This window comes from Salvelinus fontinalis, chromosome 23 (assembly GCF_029448725.1).
Source record: "Salvelinus fontinalis isolate EN_2023a chromosome 23, ASM2944872v1, whole genome shotgun sequence".
NCBI lineage: Eukaryota > Metazoa > Chordata > Actinopteri > Salmoniformes > Salmonidae > Salvelinus > Salvelinus fontinalis.
In genome coordinates, this window is record NC_074687.1 from 21,188,718 (window position 1) to 21,211,121 (window position 22,404).

Consider the following 22,404-nt stretch of genomic DNA (forward strand, 5'->3'; position numbering starts at 1 on the left):
CTCTACACACCACTAACCCACTAACCCTGACCCCACCATATCCTCTACTCACCTCCAACCCACTAACCCTGACCCCACCATGTCCTCTACACACCTCCAACCCACTAACCCTGACCCCACCATGTCCTCTACTCACCTCCAACCCACTAACCCTGACCCCACCATGTCCTCTACTCACCACTAACCCTGACCCCACCATGTTCACTACACACCACTAACCCTGACCCCACCATGTCCTCTACACACCTCCAACCCACTAACCCTGACCCCACCATGTCCTCTACACACCACTTTCCCTGACCCCACCATGTCCTCTACACACCTCTAACCCACTAACCCTGACCCCACCATGTCCTCTACACACCACTAACCCACTAACCCTGACCCCACCATGTCCTCTACACACCACTAACCCTGACCCCACCATGTCCTCTACTCACCACTAACCCACTAACCTTGACCCCACCATGTCCTCTACACACCTCTAACCCTGACCCCACCATGTCCTCTACACACCACTAACCCTGACCCCACCATGTCCTCTACACACCTCTAACCCTGACCCCACCATGTCCTCTACACACCACTAACCCTGACCCCAACATGTCCACTACACACCACTAACCCTGACCCCACCATGTCCTCTACTCACCACTAACCCACTAACCCTGACCCCACCATGTCCTCTACACACCACTAACCTTGACCCCACCAAGTCCACTACACACCACTAACCCTGACCCCACCATGTCCTCTACTCACCACTAACCCTGACCCCACCATGTCCACTACACACCACTAACCCACTAACCCTGACCCCACCATGTCCTCTAATCACCACTAACCCACTAACCCTGACCCCATCATGTCCTCTACTCACCACTAACCCACTAACCCTGACCCCACCATGTCCTCTACACACCTCCAACCCACTAACCCTGACCCCACCATGTCCTCTACACACCTCCAACCCACTAAGCCTGACCCCACCATGTCCTCTACTCACCACTAACCCTGACCCCACCATGTCCTCTACTCACCTCTAACCCACTAACCCTGACCCCACCATGTCCTCTACACACCTCTAACCCACTAACCCTGACCCCACCATGTCCTCTACACACCTCCAACCCACTAACCCTGACCCCACCATGTCCTCTACTCACCACTAACCCACTAACCCTGACCCCTACACGCCACTAACCCACTAACCCTGACCCCACCATGTCCTCTACACACCACTAACCCACTAACCCTGACCCCACCATGTCCTCTACACACCACTAAACCACTAACCCTGACCCCACCATATCCTCTACTCACCTCCAACCCACTAAGCCTGACCCCACCATGTCCTCTACTCACCTCCAACCCACTAACCCTGACCCCACCATGTCCTCTACACACCTCCAACCCACTAACCCTGACCCCACCATGTCCTCTACTCACCTCCAACCCACTAACCCTGACCCCACCATGTCCTCTACACACCTCCAACCCACTAACCCTGACCCCACCATATCCTCTACACCACACTAACCCTGACCCCACCATGTCCTCTACTCACCTCCAACCCACGAACCCTGACCCCACCATGTCCACTACACACCACTAACCCTGACCCCACCATGTCCTCTACTCACCTCCAACCCACTAATCCTGACCCCACCATGTCCTCTACTCAGCTCTAACCCACTAACCCTGACCCCACCATGTCCACTACACACCACTAACCCACTAACCCTGACCCCACCATGTTCTCTACTCACCACTAACCCTGACCCCACCATGTCCTCTACTCACCACTAACCCTGACCCCACCATGTCCTCTACACACCTCTAACCCACTAACCTTGACCCCACCATGTCCACTACACACCACTAACCCACTAACCCTGACCCCACCATGTCCACTACACACCACTAACAAACTAACCCTGACCCCACCATGTCCTCTGCTCACCACTAACCCACTAACCCTGACCTCACCATGTCATCTACTCACCACTAACCCACTAACCCTGACCCCACCATGTCCGCTGCTCACCACTAACCCACTAACCCTGACCCCACCATGTCCTCTACTCACCACTAACCCTGACCCCACCATGTCCTCTACTCACCACTAACCCTGACCCCACCATGTCCTCTACTCACCACTAACCCACTAACCCTGACCCCACCATGTCCTCTACACACCACTAACCCTGACCCCACCATGTCCTCTCTCACCACTAACCCTGACCCCACCAAGTCCACTACACACAACTAACCCTGACCCCACCATGTCTTCTACTCACCACTAACCCTGACCCCACCAAGTCCACTACACACCACTAACCCTGACCCCACCATGTCCTCTACTCACCACTAACCCTGACCCCACCATGTCCACTACACACCACTAACCCACTAACCCTGACCCCACCATGTCCTCTACACACCACTAACCCTGACCCCACCATGTCCTCTGCTCACCACTAACCCACTAACCCTGACCCCACCATGTCCTCTACACACCACTAACCCACTAACCCTGACCCCACCATGTCCTCTAATCACCACTAACCCACTAACCCTGACCCCACCATGTCCTCTACACACCACTAACCCTGACCCCACCATGTCCTCTGCTCACCACTAACCCACTAACCCTGACCTCACCATGTCCTCTACTCACCTCTAACCCACTAACCCTGACCCCACCATGTCCTCTACTCACCACTAACCCACTAACCCTGACCCCACCATGTCCACTACACACCACTAACCCTGACCCCACCATGTCCTCTGCTCACCACTAACCCACTAACCCTGACCCCACCATGTCCTCTGCTCACCACTAACCCACTAACCCTGACCCCACCATGTCCTCTTCTCACCACTAACCCACTAACCCTGACCCCACCATGTCCTCTGCTCACCACTAACCCTGACCCCACCATGTCCTCTGCTCACCACTAACCCACTAACCCTGACCCCACCATGTCCTCTACTCACCACTAACCCACTAACCCTGACCCCACCATGTCCTCTACACACCACTAACCCTGACCCCACCATGTCCTCTACTCACCACTAACCCTGACCCCACCATGTCCTCTACTCACCACTAAACCTGACCCCACCATGTCCTCTACTCACTACTAACCCTGACCTCACCATGTCCACTACACACCACTAACCCTGACCCCACCATGTCCTCTACTCACCACTAACCCTGACCCCACCATGTCCTCTACTCACCTCTAACCCACTAACCCTGACCCCACCATGTCCTCTACTCACCACTAACCCACTAACCCTGACCCCACCATGTCCACTACACACCACTAACCCTGACCCCACCATGTCCTCTACACACCTCTAACCCTGACCCCACCATGTCCTCTACACACCACTAACCCTGACCCCACCATGTCCACTACACACCACTAACCCTGACCCCACCATGTCCTCTACTCACCACTAACCCACTAACCCTGACCCCACCATGTCCTCTACACACCTCCAACCCACTAACCCTGACCCCACCATGTCCTCTACACACCTCCAACCCACTAACCTTGACCCCACCATGTCCTCTACACACCTCTAACCCACTAATCCTGACCCCACCATGTTCTCTACTCACCTCCAACCCACTAATCCTGACCCCACCATGTCCTCTACTCACCACCAACCCACTAACCCTGACCCCACCATGTCCTCTACACACCACTAACCCACTAACCCTGACCCCACCATGTCCTCTACACACCACTAACCCTGACCCCACCATGTCCACTACACACCACTAACCCTGACCCCACCATGTCCTCTACTCACCTCCAACCCACTAACCCTGACCCCACCATGTCCTCTACTCACCACTAACCCACTAACCCTGACCTCACCATATCCTCTACACACCACTAACCCTGACCCCACCATGTCCACTACATACCACTAACCCTGACCCCACCATGTCCTCTACTCAGCTCTAACCCACTAACCCTGACCCCACCATGTCCTCTACACACCACTAACCCACTAACCCTGACCTCACCATGTCCACTACACACCACTAACCCACTAACCCTGACCCCACCATGTCCTCTACACACCACTAACCCTGACCCCACCATGTCCTCTACACACCTCTAACCCACTAACCCTGACCTCACCATGTCCACTACACACCACTAACCCACTAACCCTGACCCCACCATGTCCTCTACTCACCACTAACCCACTAACCCTGACCCCACCATGTCCTCTACTCAGCTCTAACCCACTAACCCTGACCCCACTATGTCCTCTACTCACCTCTAACCCACTAACCCTGACCCCACCATGTCCTCTACACACCTCCAACCCACTAACCCTGACTCCACCATGTCCTCTACACACCACTAACCCTGAACCCACCATGTCCTCTACTCACCTCTAACCCTGACCCCACCATGTCCACTACACACCACTAACCCTGACCCCACCATGTCCTCTACTCACCACTAACCCACTAACCTTGACCCCACCATGTCCTCTACTCACCTCTAACCCACTAACCTTGACCCCACCATGTCCTCTACTCACCACTAACCCTGACCCCACCATGTCCTCTACACACCACTAACCCTGACCCCACCATGTCCTCTACTCACCACTAACCCACTAACCTTGACCCCACCATGTCCTCTACACACCTCTAACCCTGACCCCACCATGTCCTCTACACACCACTAACCCTGACCCCACCATATCCTCTACTCACCACTAACCCTGACCCCACCATGTCCACTACTCACCACTAACCCTGACCCCACCATGTCCTCTACTCACCTCTAACCCACTAACCCTGACCCCACCATGTCCACTACACACCTCTAACCCACTAACCCTGACCCCACCATGTCCTCTACTCACCTCTAACCCACTAACCCTGACCCCACCATGTCCTCTACTCACCACTAACCCTGACCCCACCATGTCCTCTACTCACCTCTAACCCTGACCCCACCATGTCCACTACACACCTCCAACCCACTAACCCTGACCCCACCATGTCCTCTACTCACCTCTAACCCACTAACCCTGACCCCACCATGTCCTCTACACACCACTAACCCTGACCCCACCATGTCCTCTACTCACCTACAACTCACTAACCCTGACCCCACCATGTCCTCTACACACCACTAACCCACTAACCCTGACCCCACCATGTCCTCTACTCACCTCTAACCCACTAACCCTGACCCCACCATGTCCTCTACTCACCTCTTACCCTGACCCCACCATGTCCACTACACACCACTAACCCTGACCTCACCATGTCCACTACACACCACTAACCCATTAACCCTGACCCCACCATGTCCTCTACTCACCACTAACCCTGACCCCACCATGTCCTCTACACACCACTAACCCACTAACCCTGACCCCACCATGTCCTCTACTCACCTCTAACCCACTAACCCTGACCCCACCATGTCCTCTACTCACCTCTTACCCTGACCCCACCATGTCCACTACACACCACTAACCCTGACCTCACCATGTCCACTACACACCACTAACCCATTAACCCTGACCCCACCATGTCCTCTACTCACCACTAACCCTGACCCCACCATGTCCTCTACTCACCTCTAACCCTGACCCCACCATGTCCACTACACACCACTAACCCACTAACCCTGACCTCACCATGTCCACTACACACCACTAACCCACTAACCCTGACCTCACCATGTCCACTCCACACCACTAACCCACTAACCCTGACCCCACCATGTCCACTACACACCACTAACCCACTAACCCTGACCCCACCATGTCCTCTACTCACCACTAACCGACTAACCCTGACCTCACCATGTCCACTACACACCACTAACCCTGACCCCATTATGTCCACTAAACACCACTAACCCTGACCCCACCATGTCCACTACACACCACTAACCCTGACCCCACCATGTCCTCTACTCACCTCTAACCCACTAACCCTGACCCCACCATGTCCTCTACTCACCTCTAACCCACAACCCTGACCCCACCATGTCCTCTACTCACCAATAACCCACTAACCCTGACCCCACCATGTCCTCTACACACCTCCAACCCACTAACCCTGACCCCACCATGTCCTCTACTCACCACTAACCCACTAACCCTGACCCCACCATGTCCACTACACACCACTAACCCTGACGCCACCATGTCCTCTACTCACCTCTAACCCACTAACCCTGACCCCACCATGTCCTCTACTCACCACTAACCTACTAACCCTGACCCCACCATGTCCTCTACTCACCTCCAACCCACTAACCCTGACCCCACCATGTCCTCTACTCACCACTAACCCTGACCCCACCATGTCCTCTACTCACCACTAACCCTGACCCCACCATGTCCTCTACTCACCTCCAACCCACTAACCCTGACCCCACCATGTCCTCTACACACCTCCAACCCACTAACCCTGACCCCACCATGTCCTCTACTCACCTCTAACCCACTAACCCTGACCCCACCATGTCCTCTACTCACCATTAACCCACAACCCTGACCCCACCATGTCCTCTACTCACCACTAACCCACTAACTCTGACCCCACCATGTCCTCTACACACCTCCAACCCACTAACCCTGACCCCACCATGTCCTCTACTCACCTCTAACCCTGACCCCACCATGTCCACTACACACCACTAACCCTGACCCCACCATGTCCTCTACTCACCACTAACCCACTAACCCTGACCCCACCATGTCCACTACACACCACTAACCCTGACCCCATTATGTCCACTAAACACCACTAACCCTGACCCCACCATGTCCACTACACACCACTAACCCTGACCCCACCATGTCCACTACAAACCACTAACCCACTAACCCTGACCCCACCATGTCCTCTACACACCACTAACCCTGACCCCACCATGTCCACTACACACCTCCAACCCACTAACCCTGACCCCACCATGTCCTCTACTCACCTCTAACCCACTAACCCTGACCCCACCATGTCCTCTACTCACCACTAACCCACTAACCCTGACCCCACCATGTCCTCTACACACCTCTAACCCACTAACCCTGACCTCACCATGTCCACTACACACCACTAACCCACTAACCCTGACCTCACCATGTCCACTACACACCACTAACCCACTAACCCTGACCCCACCATGTCCACTACACACCACTAACCCACTAACCCTGACCTCACCATGTCCACTACACACCTCCAACCCACTAACCCTGACCCCACCCTGACCTCACCATAGCTCCACATTGATCTGATACTTCCTGTATATAGCTGCACATTGATCTGGTACTGGTACTTCCTGTATATAGCTGCACATTGATCTGGTACTTCCTGTATATAGCTGCACATTGATCTGGTACTGGTACTTCCTGTATATAGCTGCACATTGATCTGGTACTGGTACTTCCTGTATATAGCTGCACATTGATCTGGTACTTCCTGTATATAGCTGCACATTGATCTGGTACTGGTACTTCCTGTATATAGCTGCACATCGATCTGGTACTGGTACTTCCTGTATATAGCTGCACATTGATCTGGTACTTCCTGTATATAGCTGCACATTGATCAGGTACTGGTACTTCCTGTATATAGCTGCACATTGATCTGGTACTGGTACTTCCTGTATATAGCTGCACATTGATCTGGTACTTCCTGTATATAGCTGCACATTGATCTGGTACTGGTACTCCCTGTATAAATCTCTGCATCGTTGGGAAGGGCTCATAAACAAGCATTTCATGGCAAAGTCTACACCCGTTGTATTCGGCGCATGTGACAAATACTATTCTATTCTATTTGACTGTTTACAGACAAACATGGGTAACCCCCCTTTCCCCACCTCTCCCCTCCCCGTAACATAGTATTTGTCACATGCGCCGAATACAACGGGTGTAGACTTTTCCATGAAATGCTTGTTTATGAGCCCTTCCCAACGATGCAGAGATTTATACAGGGAGTACCAGTACCAGATCAATGTGCAGCTATATACAGGAAGTACCAGTACCAGATCAATGTGCAGCTATATACAGGAAGTACCAGTACCAGATCAATGTGGAGCTATATACAGGGAGTACCAGATCAATGTGGAGCTATAACAGGGAGTACCAGATCAATGTGCAGCTATATACAGGAAGTACCAGTACCAGATTAATGTGCAGCTATATACAGGAAGTACCAGATCAATGTGCAGCTATATACAGGAAGTACCAGATCAATGTGCAGCTATATACAGGAAGTACCAGTACCTGATCAATGTGCAGCTATATACAGGAAGTACCAGTACCTGATCAATGTGCAGCTATATACAGGAAGTACCAGTACCTGATCAATGTGCAGCTATATACAGGAAGTACCAGATCAATGTGCAGCTATATACAGGAAGTACCAGTACCAGATCAATGTGCAGCTATATACAGGAAGTACCAGTACCTGATCAATGTGCAGCTATATACAGGAAGTACCAGTACCAGATCAATGTGCAGCTATATATAGGAAGTACCAGTACCAGATCAATGTGCAGCTATATACAGGAAGTACCAGTACCAGATCAATGTGGAGCTATATAAAGGAAGTACCAGATCAATGTGCAGCTATATACAGGAAGTACCAGTACCAGATCAATGTGCAGCTATATACAGGAAGTACCAGTACCAGAAAGCATATGTTGTGCCAGTTGTCCTGTGAGCAGGGCATTTTAAATGCAGGGTGAAATGTGCGGGTGTCCGTGGCGTCTGCCCGACTGCAACATGAAGGTCGGACAGAAGGGCTGAAGCTGGGCAGGGAGTTACAGCGCTCATCTTTTATTTAAGCAGCAAAGTGGACACTACTCCCCCAATTACATTAATGCTGAAAAACACGCACACACACACACACACACACTTTGACACACACATGCACTGTGACACACATACATATATCGGTTTTTCGCTTTCAACTCACAGCGACCCAAGTGTGTGTTTGTGCATGTGTGTGACTGTGTGTGTGTATGCATGATTGCGTGTGTGTGTATATCAGTGAATGACTTTCATGTTTTTTGTTGTTCTTGTATCTTACCTCTCTGTTACTCAGAGGTAAGATGTGCCTTCGGGATCCCAAGGCTCATCAGGGGATTGGGTTATTATGATCAAACACCATATCAGGGAGCTCTTATTCCATATATAGTTATACATGTACTATATAAATATATAAAGGTGGGTGGCAAACTTCCAGGCTTGATTTCCCAGGGGGCCGTTAGGAGAGTCTCATTAAGGTGCTAAAGAATGCAGTCACCCAGGAAGTCAGACGGAAATGGTTCTCTGTCAGAAGAACAGGGAGATAAGACGAGATCGAGATGCCAGCTCTCCCCTTGTCTGTCTGTCTGTCTGCCAGCTTCCTCTCCTCTTTTAACCAGAGGAAACATTACAGTCTGTGAACAGCCTGATCTAACAGTCTTTAAGTTGAGTTCTTTTTTACTTGTTGTAACTGGGTCAGTGTGCAGGCCCTGTAGGAGTGTAGTCATCCCTTACAGACACTCTCCCCCTGGGCTAGAAGCCTCTAAGAGGCAGGCCCGGCCCTGGAGGGGAACCAAGGACTGGAAAGGCCACGGACAGCAGGTGGGGTCACTAACCAAATTAGTCTAATTTTCGAGGATTTGGGATTGGGCATCTGTGGGTAGTTGGGAACGTAAAATTGACAGCGAAAGAGATTTTGCTATCACTGAGTTTATGACTGTGTTTTCAATTATGTGAATTGAAGTTTTAAAGTACATCATGTTTTGAAGCACATCGACATCTATCGTTCAGTGTGAAGTTTTCTGTTTCAAGGCAGGACAATTATTTTGCTGTTCTGCCCCAAGAAATCACTTTAAATTGTCATTTTCTTCTATTCCCCCCCTCCCTCTCTCTATGCAGAGGTGCGGTTACAGGTGGAGGAGTCCGAGTCTAATATCACCGTGTCCCAGTCCAGTTCCATCCGGTTGGGCTGTAGCATTCCCTCCCAGTCCTCCAGAGACTCCCGTTTCTCCGTGTCCTGGTATGTGGAGCGCTCCTCCATGCTCTCTGAGGAGGAAGAACAGGGGGATGTTGACGAGGGAAACCGGGCCTGTGTGTTCTCCATCGGACACGACGCCGTGTTCGGGAACGGGAACTGTAGCCCAATCGAGGAGGCGGGGCCTAACTCACGCCTGCAGTTTGAGAGGACGACCTCTGACCTCTACAGTCTGACCATCCAGAGGGCGCGACCCGCTGACGCCGGGCGCTACTACTGTCATGTGGAGGAGTGGCTGCTCAACCCCCGCAACGCCTGGTATCGCCTGGCAACCAACAACTCTGATGTCACCATCGTCAACGTGATCCAGCAGGGTAAATCAATGAATACATTTCTGTAGTGCTTTTAGAAATAAAACAGATAGTGCCACATGGCGAATGACAATATCCTGGGGCTAGAAACAAAGGCAATGCGATAGAATGGAGACGTATTATTGTTGTTGACATTTCAGCTGCAAAGTGTTTTTCTAAGGAAAGTGTTTTTTTCACAAACACATTTGTTACAAAGTGTTTAACAGCAACCCTGGCCAACCAACTCCTCCCATTTGTATCATTATTATTCTAGAGACTAAATATGAGATCATTGGCTTGTGCTGATCTTACTGATGATTCTGGTATTTGAAGTAGTACTTACACAGTCACAACTACGGTGTAGGCTGCTGAAAGTAGCATGGCAAACAAACATCAAACTACACCATAACGGAATGCTCTCCATTGATGTCATCTTTTCATCCATATCACACTCCCATCCAATTTTCTGTTCTCTCTACCTTGCCCTTCTCCCTATTTTCTTTTTCTCTCTCTCTTTCTCTCTCGTTCTCTCTTCTCTCCGCTCTTTCTTCTCTCCGCCCTCCCTCCCTATCTCTCTTCTCTCCACCCTCCTTCCCTATCTCTCTCTCTTGTTCTCTCTTCTCTCCACCCTCCTTCCCTATCTCTCTCTTGTTCTCTCTTCTCTCCACCCTCCTTCCCTATCTCTCTCTCTTGTTCTCTCTTCTCTCCACCCTCCTTCCCTATCTCTCTCTTGTTCTCTCTTCTCTCCACCCTCCCTCCCTATCTCTCTCTCTTGTTCTCTCTTCTCTCCATCCTCCCTCCCTATCTCTCTCTCTTGTTCTCTCTTCTCTCCACCCTCCTTCCCTATCTCTCTCTCTTGTTCTCTCTTCTCTCCACCCTCCTTCCCTATCTCTCTCTCTTGTTCTCTCTTCTCTCCACCCTCCTTCCCTATCTCTCTCTCTTGTTCTCTCTTCTCTCCACCCTCCTTCCCTATCTCTCTCTCTTGTTCTCTCTTCTCTCCACCCTCCCTCCCTATCTCTCTCTCTTGTTCTCTCTTCTCTCCACCCTCCTTCCCTATCTCTCTCTCTTGTTCTCTCTTCTCTCCACCCTCCCTCCCTATCTCTCTCTCTTGTTCTCTCTTCTCTCCACCCACCTTCCCTATCTCTCTCTCTTGTTCTCTCTTCTCTCCACCCTCCCTCCCTATCTCTCTCTTGTTCTCTCTTCTCTCCACCCTCCTTCCCTATCTCTCTCTCTTGTTCTCTCTTCTCTCCACCCTCCCTCCCTATCTCTCTCTCTTGTTCTCTCTTCTCTCCACCCTTCTTCCCTATCTTTCTCTATTGTTCTCTCTTCTCTCCACCTCCTTCCCTATCTCTCTCTCTTGTTCTCTCTTCTCTCCACCCTCCCTCCCTATCGCTCTCTCTTGTTCTCTCTTCTCTCCACCCTCCCTCCCTATCTCTCTCTCTTGTTCTCTCTTCTCTCCACCCTCCCTCCCTATCTCTCTCTCTTGTTCTCTCTTCTCTCCACCCTCCTTCCTTATCTCTCTCTCTTGTTCTCTCTTCTCTCCACCCTCCCTATCTCTCTCTCTTGTTCTCTCTTCTCTCCACCCTCCTTCCCTATCTCTCTCTCTTGTTCTCTCTTCTCTCCACCCTCCCTCCCTATCTCTCTCTCTTGTTCTCTCTTCTCTCCACCCTCCTTCCCTATCTCTCTCTCTTGTTCTCTCTTCTCTCCACCCTCCCTCCCTATCTCTCTCTTGTTCTCTCTTCTCTCAACCCTCCTTCCCTATCTCTCTCTCTTATTCTCTCTTCTCTCCACCCTCCCCCCTATCTCTCTCTTGTTCTCTCTTCTCTCCACCCTCCCTCCCTATCTCTCTCTCTTGTTCTCTCTTCTCTCCACCCTCCCTCCCTATCTCTCTCTCGTGTTCTCTCCACCCTCCCTCTCTCTCTCTCTCTCTTGTTCTCTCTTCTCTCCACCCACCTTCCCTATCTCTCTCTCTTGTTCTCTCTTCTCTCCACCCTCCCTCCCTATCTCTCTCTCTTGTTCTCTCTTCTCTCCACCCTCCCTCCCTATCTCTCTCTTGTTCTCTCTTCTCTCCACCCTCCTTCCCTATCTCTCTCTCTTGTTCTCTCTTCTCTCCACCCTCCCTCCCTATCTCTCTCTCTTGTTCTCTCTTCTCTCCACCCTTCTTCCCTATCTTTCTCTATTGTTCTCTCTTCTCTCCACCTCCTTCCCTATCTCTCTCTCTTGTTCTCTCTTCTCTCCACCCTCCCTCCCTATCGCTCTCTCTTGTTCTCTCTTCTCTCCACCCTCCCTCCCTATCTCTCTCTCTTGTTCTCTCTTCTCTCCACCCTCCCTCCCTATCTCTCTCTCTCTTGTTCTCTCTTCTCTCCACCCTCCTTCCTTATCTCTCTCTCTTGTTCTCTCTTCTCTCCACCCTCCCTATCTCTCTCTCTTGTTCTCTCTTCTCTCCACCCTCCTTCCCTATCTCTCTCTCTTGTTCTCTCTTCTCTCCACCCTCCCTCCCTATCTCTCTCTTGTTCTCTCTTCTCTCAACCCTCCTTCCCTATCTCTCTCTCTTATTCTCTCTTCTCTCCACCCTCCCCCCCTATCTCTCTCTTGTTCTCTCTTCTCTCCACCCTCCCTCCCTATCTCTCTCTCTTGTTCTCTCTTCTCTCCACCCTCCCTCCCTATCTCTCTCTCGTGTTCTCTCCACCCTCCCTCTCTCTCTCTCTCTCTTGTTCTCTCTTCTCTCCACCACCTTCCCTATCTCTCTCTCTTGTTCTCTCTTCTCTCCACCCTCCCTCCCTATCTCTCTCTCTTGTTCTCTCTTCTCTCCACCCTCCCTCCCTATCTCTCACTCTTGTTCTCTCTTCTCTCCACCCTCCTTCCCTATCTCTCTCTCTTGTTCTCTCTTCTCTCCACCCTCCCTCCCTATCTCTCTTCTCTCCACCCTCCTTCCCTATCTCTCTCTCTTGTTCTCTCTTCTCTCCACCCTCCTTCCCTATCTCTCTCTGTCTTGTTCTCTCTTCTCTCCGCCCACCCTCCCTATCTCTCTCTCTCCCCCCATTCTCTCTCTCTGCCCACAGTCTCCACCCTGCAGTCGGTGGTATGCTCCAACGACTCTCTCTTCTACTTTGTCTTCTTCTACCCGTTCCCAATCTTCGGCATCCTCATCATCGCCGTGCTCCTGGTGCGCTACAAGAGCCACAGACACAGCAAATCCCAGGAGAGCAAGAACGGCGCCCCCTTACTGTGGATCAAAGAACCCCACCTCAGCTACTCCCCCACCTGCCTGGACCCACCCGTCCTCAGCCTGCACCCCGGCTCAGTGGACTAAGGGACAGATCCATATCCCTCATCCCATAGTCCTCATCGCGGACCCAACTAATACCACGCCAGGGAGGGGCTACTCCGGACCTACACCTGTCTAATCACTTCTGTGTCCAAGCTGTCAATCAATCTGTCCATCCATGTATAATCCCACCCCCCTGTCTGCCTGTCTGTGAGTTACCCTGTAGCAGCTCTGTCGTGTGGGTGGGTGTGTGAGCATGTGGAAATGTTTGTGAGCATGTGGAAAAGTGTGTGAGCTTGTGGAAATGTGTGTGAGCTTGTGGAAATGTGTGTGAGCATGTGGAAATGTGTGTGAGCATGTGGAAATGTGTGTGAGCATGTGAAAATGTGTGTGAGCATGTGGAAATGTGTGTGAGCATTTGGAAATGTGTGTGAGCATGTGGAAAAGTGTGTGAGCATGTGGAAATGTGTGTGAGCATGTGGAAAAGTGTGTGAGCATGTGGAAATGTGTGTGAGCATGTGGAAATGTGTGTGAGCATGTGGAAATGTGTGTGAGCATGTGGAAATGTGTGTGAGCATGTGGAAAAGTGTGTGAGCATGTGGAAATGTGTGTGTGCTTGGAATGTGCAGACGTGTGTATGCAGGACATGTGTGTATGCAGGACATGTGTGTATGCAGGACATGTGTGTATGCAGGACATGTGTGTATGCAGGACATGTGCGTATGCAGGACATGTGTGTATGCAGGACGTGTGTATGCAGGACATGTGTGTATGCAGGACATGTGTGTATGCAGGACATGTGTGTATGCAGGACATGTGTGTATGCAGGACATGTGTGTATGCAGGACATGTGCGTATGCAGGACATGTGTGTATGCAGGACATGTGTGTATGCAGGACATGTGTGTATGCAGGACATGTGTGTATGCAGGACATGTGTGTATGCAGGACATGTGTGTATGCAGGACATGTGTGTATGCAGGACATGTGTGTATGCAGGATATGTGTGTATGCAGGACATGTGTGTATGCAGGACATGTGTGTGGTGTGGAAGTATGAGTGTTTATCTCTTGCTCTCTTTTTTTTCTTTTCTTTCTCCTTCTCTTTTCTCCCTGTCCAGTGGAAAACTGGATTTCATAGCTATACTTTATTTATTTGTATTTCTCAGAAACAGTAGTCTGTTTTTCAAAAGATGTGAAGATCACTAGAATGGAACAATCTGGGAACAGGAAAATGACAAATCAAGGATCCTATAGTATAGGTGCATACTGTACTGTTCTGTACTGTGGACCTTGTGAGGATGATAAGAAATGTCTCTTTCTGTGCTCAGTGGACTTTGCACTGATCTCAGACCAGTTACTACTTGGCCTTATATGTTAGTTACCATAGCGAAGGTCCTCCTCCCACCGACTCCAGAGCTGTGGACTGGACTGCCACAGAAACACTGAAACACAAAGGCAATCCCTGTGGCTTAGAAGTGGTCTGTGTGTGTGAGACAATGTGTGAGAGTGTGTGTGTTCACCCATCTGTTTCCTCAGTGTGTTTGCGTTGGCAGACAGAGACAGACCTGGCCAACCCATTGAACACTGCCAGACACCAGGCATCAGTGTGAATGCACTGCTCCTCCTCTCCAAACAGAGAGAGAATGAGGGAATGAGGGAGGGAAAGAGAGAGAGAGAGAGCGAGAGAGAGAGAGAGAGAGAGAGAGAGAGAGAGAAGGGAGGAGGATAAATGAACTTCTCTGTCCTGCTAAGGGCATACTTTTGACATGAAGGATATTTTAGTGCCAATACCTTCTTATTACACGCTTCCCTCTGCAACAAATGTTTGAAGTTTAAAGCGGGCGAGCAAAGCCGATTGGCTCTGAGGCACTCTGTAAATATGGCTACCGACCCCCTGCTGGAGGATTATGGGCCTTGTAGGCATAAAGTGAGATTTTTACGCTTATGTTAAACCAGTTGAGCCGTTTTTGGCATAAATGTGTTCACACAGTGGAAATTATTGACTGAAATGAAATTCTCTGCCATTTTAAACGTTGTCTGCTATTACTACCCCATGCTATCTTTAATAGACTTTAATTAATGGAAACAAGCTGTTCAGCTCTCAGAAAATCCTGTAGAGGGGCGGTGAGACACAACACATATCATCACTAGAGGGATGTGTAGAAGTCAAGTACATGCAGCTTACCACGCACGCACGCACGCACGCACGCACGCACGCACGCACACACACACACACACACACACACACACACACACACACACACACACACACACACACACACACACACACACACACACACACACACACACACACACACACACACACACACACACACACACACACACAAAGAGAGAGAGAAACATACTCCCAGCTATTTGGACAACGCATAGAGAATACAAAAGCATCCCCAAAAAACAGCAGATTAACAACACCAACACACCATTCTAATGAATTTCAAGTGGGCAATTTTATTTGGATTTTTGAACCTTTCATTTAGATGTTTTATTTATACTGTTTTGCATAGTTTATGTACATTTTCTTTTTGTTTTGAAATTCTCCAAGAACTGCTCTTCTACTTGTGTTGCCAGGCAACCGCACCACACAGATACAAAATCATGATAACCCTTTTGCTGTGTGTCCATAGTAACAGGCACCGAAATGTCGTAGATATAGAAATGCTAGATTTCTTCTGCACGCTCAGTGGCATCACATTGAAGATTGTCATGTATGGGCCAGTGTCAACACTGTATTAATGAACTAACTAAATGCTCTATACCTGTATTGGAAACCTAGCAGCTTCACTATAGTAGTATATACAGTAGATTAACAGCAACAGAGTCACACAATGGATCCACTTGAAGCTTTTTCTCATCTTGTTTATTTATTGAAGTGTACCTTGGCACCTAGTTAGGATGTGTGAGCTCCATAGAAATGCATTAGACAAACGGCCATAGACTCTGGAGTGGACTGGACGGAAACCTTCCTCTTTTGGACTGTGGACTGGGTGGGGAGCATGCTCTCTGGTTCCCCCTGACCTGCAGTGCGCACGGCAGAAGGGTTGAGAATCTATGTCACATTCCCAAAGTATGGAAGTGTGACATTCCTGTTGCGTAAAATAACCCTTTCACTGCCAGACAAACTGAAAGCTCTCGTCATTCTCTTCTCAATCGTGTCAAAATGTATATTGCATGACAATATTGCAGGAGGCATTTTGATGTTTTGTAACCTTTGAACTCTTGAGCGTTGTGTTTGTGTGACAGAACAATGCTAAGCCCTTCACTTCCTGTGCCAAGTGTCAGACGGATCTATAGAAGAGGAAGTTACTTTCAACTGTAGGTTTATGGGGGAGTTTTTTTAATTTATTTGTATTTGCCATTCAAATCCTGAGATGGCTAAAGCCCTCATCACGTGTGTTGGTTGACAGCTATAGAACAGTGCATTCAAAATGTATGTGGGTTTTCTATAAATAATGGGGCCAATGTGTGACTTTGTGATCAAAATTATGTTCATGCAGTTCCACATGTGTACTTAGAGGAATAAACGTGAATATAAGCAAATTGGCCCTATACAACAACATGACTGTATAAGCATGACAATTCAAATTCAAGGACTTTCAGAAACTTTTCTAAGCACTTAATTGTAATTTTTAAGGATCTCAACGTTATACAACTGTATAATTTATATAATGTACATATAAGGCCTAATATAGAACCCCCAAAAGCATGCAACAGGTGTCAAAAAGGTAGATCAAACATATTCTAGTTATTATTACGTTCTAAAATATGAGAGAATGTGTACATTTCCTGACTAAATAGATGGGTTGTATGGCCATGTTTCTGTAGTCTATGTGGCCGACGCAGGCTCACATAATAAAGCCATGAATAGCGGTAGCATTCATCTCTCCATTTGAATCTCCCCATCGCTGTTTTTATCATGAGAAAGTGACCAAAAAACAGGTTCCTTTTTTAATGGATGGAATTGTATGGAAAGCCAAGTTGTAGCCAACATTAGATGTTGTCCTCCGCATAATTACCACAAGTGGTTTTGCCAAAACAGAGTAGGGCAACACCCTTCAAATGAAGCTGCAGGAAACTAACAAAAGTGGCCTCTCGCTCACAAAAACTGATATCTCACAAAAACGTAAAAATAAAATCACACATCATTATAAGGGTGCAGGAGAACTTATAAATTGGCAATAATAATTACAATAACATTTCAAGTGCCAAACTGATTTTCAAGGTAGTAGGCCTTGAAGGTAGTAGGTTTTAATTTCTGAACTCCAAATTCAAGTTCAAGTAGGCTTCTACTTAAAATTGCAGGTGTAACATGGAAACCAAAATGTATTAGTCCTGTTTTTTCATTACCAGATCATATTGTCAATAAGCTCACCAGGCTATGTCATTTGTTGTCATTATATCCAGAATAATGAATATGAATAGAGTTGGGTGTTGCACAATACTCTATCCTACACAATTGCGCACTTTAGACTTAAAAACATCTGAAAACAAGAACACATTACCTTGATGCTTTCTCTGTTAAATCTAAAGAGACCCTGCTGTAAATCAAGCAGAGAATCTAGACACAACTGTCTTCACCAGCATAATGAATGAGAGCTCCCGAGTGGCGCAGCGGTCTAAGACACTGCATCTCAGTGCTAGAGGCATCACTACAGACCCTGGTTTGATCCCGGGCTGTATCACAACTGGCCGTGATCGGAAGTCCCGTAGGGCGGGGCACAATTGGCCCAGCTTCGTCTGGGCTAGGGGAGGGTTTGGCATGGGTAGGCCGTCATTGTAAATAAAAATTTGTTCTTAACTGACTTGCCTGGTTAAAAAAAGACAGAAAAATATTCTGGACATTCCTTGCAATTATCTTTTTTCCAGCACTTGCACCTTGATCACACCTACAGTGTCATTGCGCAAAATGGTACGCAGCATCATCTGGATGTGTGTACAACAAAGATCAACATGCACCTTCTGCTAGCGTTTCTGTCAAGCTGTCTACGCATACAGTTTGATGCATAAGTTCGATTTATCCAAAGTATGCACAACACCGAATGCACTGCAATGCAATTCTGCAAGGCAAATGCAGCGTTCCATTGGAAATGAATGTACTTCTGGTGTACCAAAATGCAATGATGCTGTAGGTGTGATTGAGGTGTTACACACGATGTCCACCAGATGCATACAGTATGCATTTAGTTTTTCTGGACATCTTGCCCACATTTTCCATACTTGAGGTACATGTGCTTCACTTTTCAACTAGCTAAAAGCTAGCTAGTTGTAGTCTGTGTGTGTGCTTCCATTTATACCTCTGCACGGTAAAGCAACGCACAAGTTGAAAATATTGAACACATGCCTATCACAACAGCTGTTCGTCACTTGACTATCATTCAGAAAATTCCTACCTGGATCAAATGATGATGTGTGAAAATATCACGGAACTAATCAGCTGGACACCAAATGCGCATCCCCACAAGTATTATGCATAATTATTGAAGAACCATGTTAATGACAGTATCGACTTCAGGTTTTAAGTATCAAGGTAAGGTGACTCTTTCGGTTAGAAGTATTCTATTTTGCAGTGCATACATTATTTTGGATATGTGCCCTTGAAAACTGTTTTCACCCCATAACATAAGGACACAAAATGTTATGGAGTTACACTGCATTTCTGAGATCTCTACATAAAAAACTGACAGCTAGATCCAGGATTCTTACAGGGCTCAAGTTCAATGTCTAATATAACTGAATAATTTGTGCTTAAAATGAATATAACGAACACTTACACTGCCATTAATGCAAGGACAGAAAATGTATGTTTTATGTCACACAATTTTTTAAAGTACATCAAGACACCAACCATGATAAAGGGTTAAAGCAGGGGTGTCAAACTCGGGTTTTTAGTTATGCTTTTCAGTTAAGAGCTAGATAACCAGGTGAGGGGAGTTGCTTACTAATTGGTGACCTTCATTTATCAATCAAGTGGAATGAGTTTCACACGTGGGTTAAAGGGATACTTTGGGATTTTGGCAATGAGATCCCTTTATTTACTTCCCCAGAGTCAGATGAACCCATGGAAACAATTTGTATGTCTGAAGGAAGTTCGCTAGCATTAGCACAATGACTGGAAGTCTATGTAGATAGTAGATAACTATGATCTCCCTTAGATGTTAATGTAATGACATGAAATGAATTGGCAGATTATTATCATTGGCTTATCAACAGCTGTAACAACTTGTCCAGTGTAGGAAATCCTCACTGGTACCCTTGTTTATAAAAAGAGCATGTATGGGTGTTTAGAACCAGGATATGCTAGCTAGTGAGGTCAGCAGCACATTGTTACCATATAGTCAGCTCTAGGCTAGATCTATGCATCACTGAGTTAGATGTGTTGTTTTTAGCCAGTTGAAAGAGTAGTTCAAGGCAACTGTGCAGAACCCTGGCCTGAACCCAGTACCTGGTCCAACATCAGAGGTGGACCCTCCATCTTAAACTTCACTTTTTCATTGGTTTTGCCACAATTCCGTCATAAAGGAATTTGACAATCCCAGGATCCCTGACTCTGAACCACGAAGTGGAGGGTTGGTGTGTGATGTCACAGTGCCACCGTGATTGAAGCTGTACAGTCGTACTCTGAATGGTGTTTTTGTAGTAATCCACATCCCTAGACGCCTCCTTAACGTTATCCAGACGTTCTGAGGGTGTTGTAGCTGTGTTACGAGGGCTGCATGTAGTGGCTGTGTGCTGGCTACAGATGTAGCTGTAAAAGAACTTTGTGGTGACGTGTTCAGTTCAACCAGTGCTGCTTTTTTCCAGTGATGTATTTTTATGTTCATTTTTTTATCTATGAGAAATAGTGCACTGAAATTAAAAGGAAGGCCATAGCTTTTTTAAATGCTTGTGTTTTTTGTTGTATGACATGTTTTTGTAGATTTTAATTTTGTGTATATATAGTCACATCCCAAATGATTGGCACCCTTAATAAGGATTAGCAAAATACTGTATAAAATAAATACAAATACTGAGCTACATTGTATGCTTTATTTTTTTTTATTGTGTTATTTTATACTAATACAATTGTTAGGATTTTTGTTTAACAAGTACTACCTTCTCTTTATTTTAAGATAGGCCCCCTGTTTCCAATACTTTGTGCACCCTCTCCTGGCGAGGATAACGGTGCCCTTGGGGTTATTGTCTTGGCTAAAATATCCTGGTATTTGGTAGACTTCATGATGCAGTTGACCTTAACAAGGGCCCCAGGACCAGTGGAAGCAAAACAACCCCACAACATCAAAGGTCCATCACCATCATTTACCGTAGGTATTAGGTTATTTTCTGCATATGCATCCTTCATACGAGGCCAAACCCACCACTGCTGTGCTTCAACTGACAATAGCTTACGGTTCTAATCCAAGTGCCAAAGCCATTTAGCAGACAAAGCATTTACATGTGTTGGTTGCTCTCAATGGAGGCTTTTTTTTGGTCACCCATTCCAAATAGCCTATTGGCATGGAAGTGGTGTCTAATTGTAGATTTGGAGACTTGTTAACCCCGACCAAGTTCTTTAATTCTTCAACTGTGGACTTTTATTTTCCTCCTGAACCATCTTCCTCACTGTTCGTGGGGATAAGATACACTTGAGTCCTCTACCAGGCAAGTTTAGTAGTGTTCCAGTTGTTTTAAAGTTCTTAATTTTTGCTTTAACAGCGGTAACTGGTATATGTTTTTGTTTGTTTGTTTATTTGTACCCATTACCTGATTTATGAGTCTTAAACCATTTGTCCCCTTTCATTCATGAGTTCTTTTCACACACACACACACAATTCTTTGCCTTTCCCCACGTTGATGGAAGACAATGGAATTTTACATGTGTTTTACCTCATTTTTATACCCCAGTGAAACAGGAAGCCACGGAAGGCCACAATACAGTTCCTTAAACTGAGATTAACTTTTAAAAAGTAGACTGTTAATGCAGATACATTTATTAGAATTTGAAATAGTATATAAGAATCTTTAGGTGTGGCAATCATTTTCACAAGTGTCTTTTTTAGAGTTATTTTAACTTGTTAAACAATCCTTCTCTGAGCAAATGTATTAGGATGAAATAAAATGTTCTATTTTGATGATGATACAATATATGTATTTTATCTTTATCAAGGGTGCCAATACTTTGGGATGTGACATTATATTCTATTGAATAGTAACCATAGCTGTCATTAGAAAGGCACTTTGCTATTCTGTCAGTTTATTGCAATAAAAACATGTTAAGTGCAACCTTCAGTGTTGACATTACTCCTGACCCTTCCATATGTTTCTGTCTATGAACCTCCTGACGGACTATTTCTTTAATACAAAGATACTCTGAGTTGTTGTATTTATTTTGATTAAAGGAATTATTCTCTATGCAGCCCAAGCTACTATATCTGATCCTTCCATTACATCGTTCTTTCTTCAGCTCTGTAGTGAGGGTTAATACCCATGATGCTCTGGGGTACTGAGTGAGTGTAAGATGCTGCCCTTGTGACCCTTTGGCAAAATGTGAATCCGTTTCTGCCTTTATACCACATGACCAGGAGGGTCAAAATGGCATCTGTGTGTGTGTCAGCCTGTCACAGGGATAAATGGTGCTCACAGGTCTCCCCTTGGCTAAGCAGCCTCTTTCTGACGGCCTCAGCAAATCACATCACACCCTTCATAACTCATTCTGACACACACACTCTCTCCCTCTATCTAACACACACACACGTGTCCACTGTTTCTC

At 47.5% G+C, this 22,404-nt stretch overlaps 1 protein-coding gene across 1 annotated transcript in view; it reads left to right on the forward strand.

Annotated features, from left to right (window-relative positions):
* LOC129821005 (immunoglobulin superfamily member 3-like) overlaps window positions 1–22,050 on the forward strand; it is a 205,895-nt gene extending 183,845 nt beyond the window's left edge. Inside the window, exons 8-9 of the mRNA XM_055878203.1 lie at window positions 9,946–10,395; window positions 13,434–22,050. Of these exons, the coding sequence (XP_055734178.1) occupies window positions 9,946–10,395; window positions 13,434–13,684 (701 nt within the window). The 3' untranslated portion in view covers window positions 13,685–22,050. The remainder of the gene's footprint in view (window positions 1–9,945; window positions 10,396–13,433) is intronic.
* Window positions 22,051–22,404: the final 354 nt, after the last annotated feature.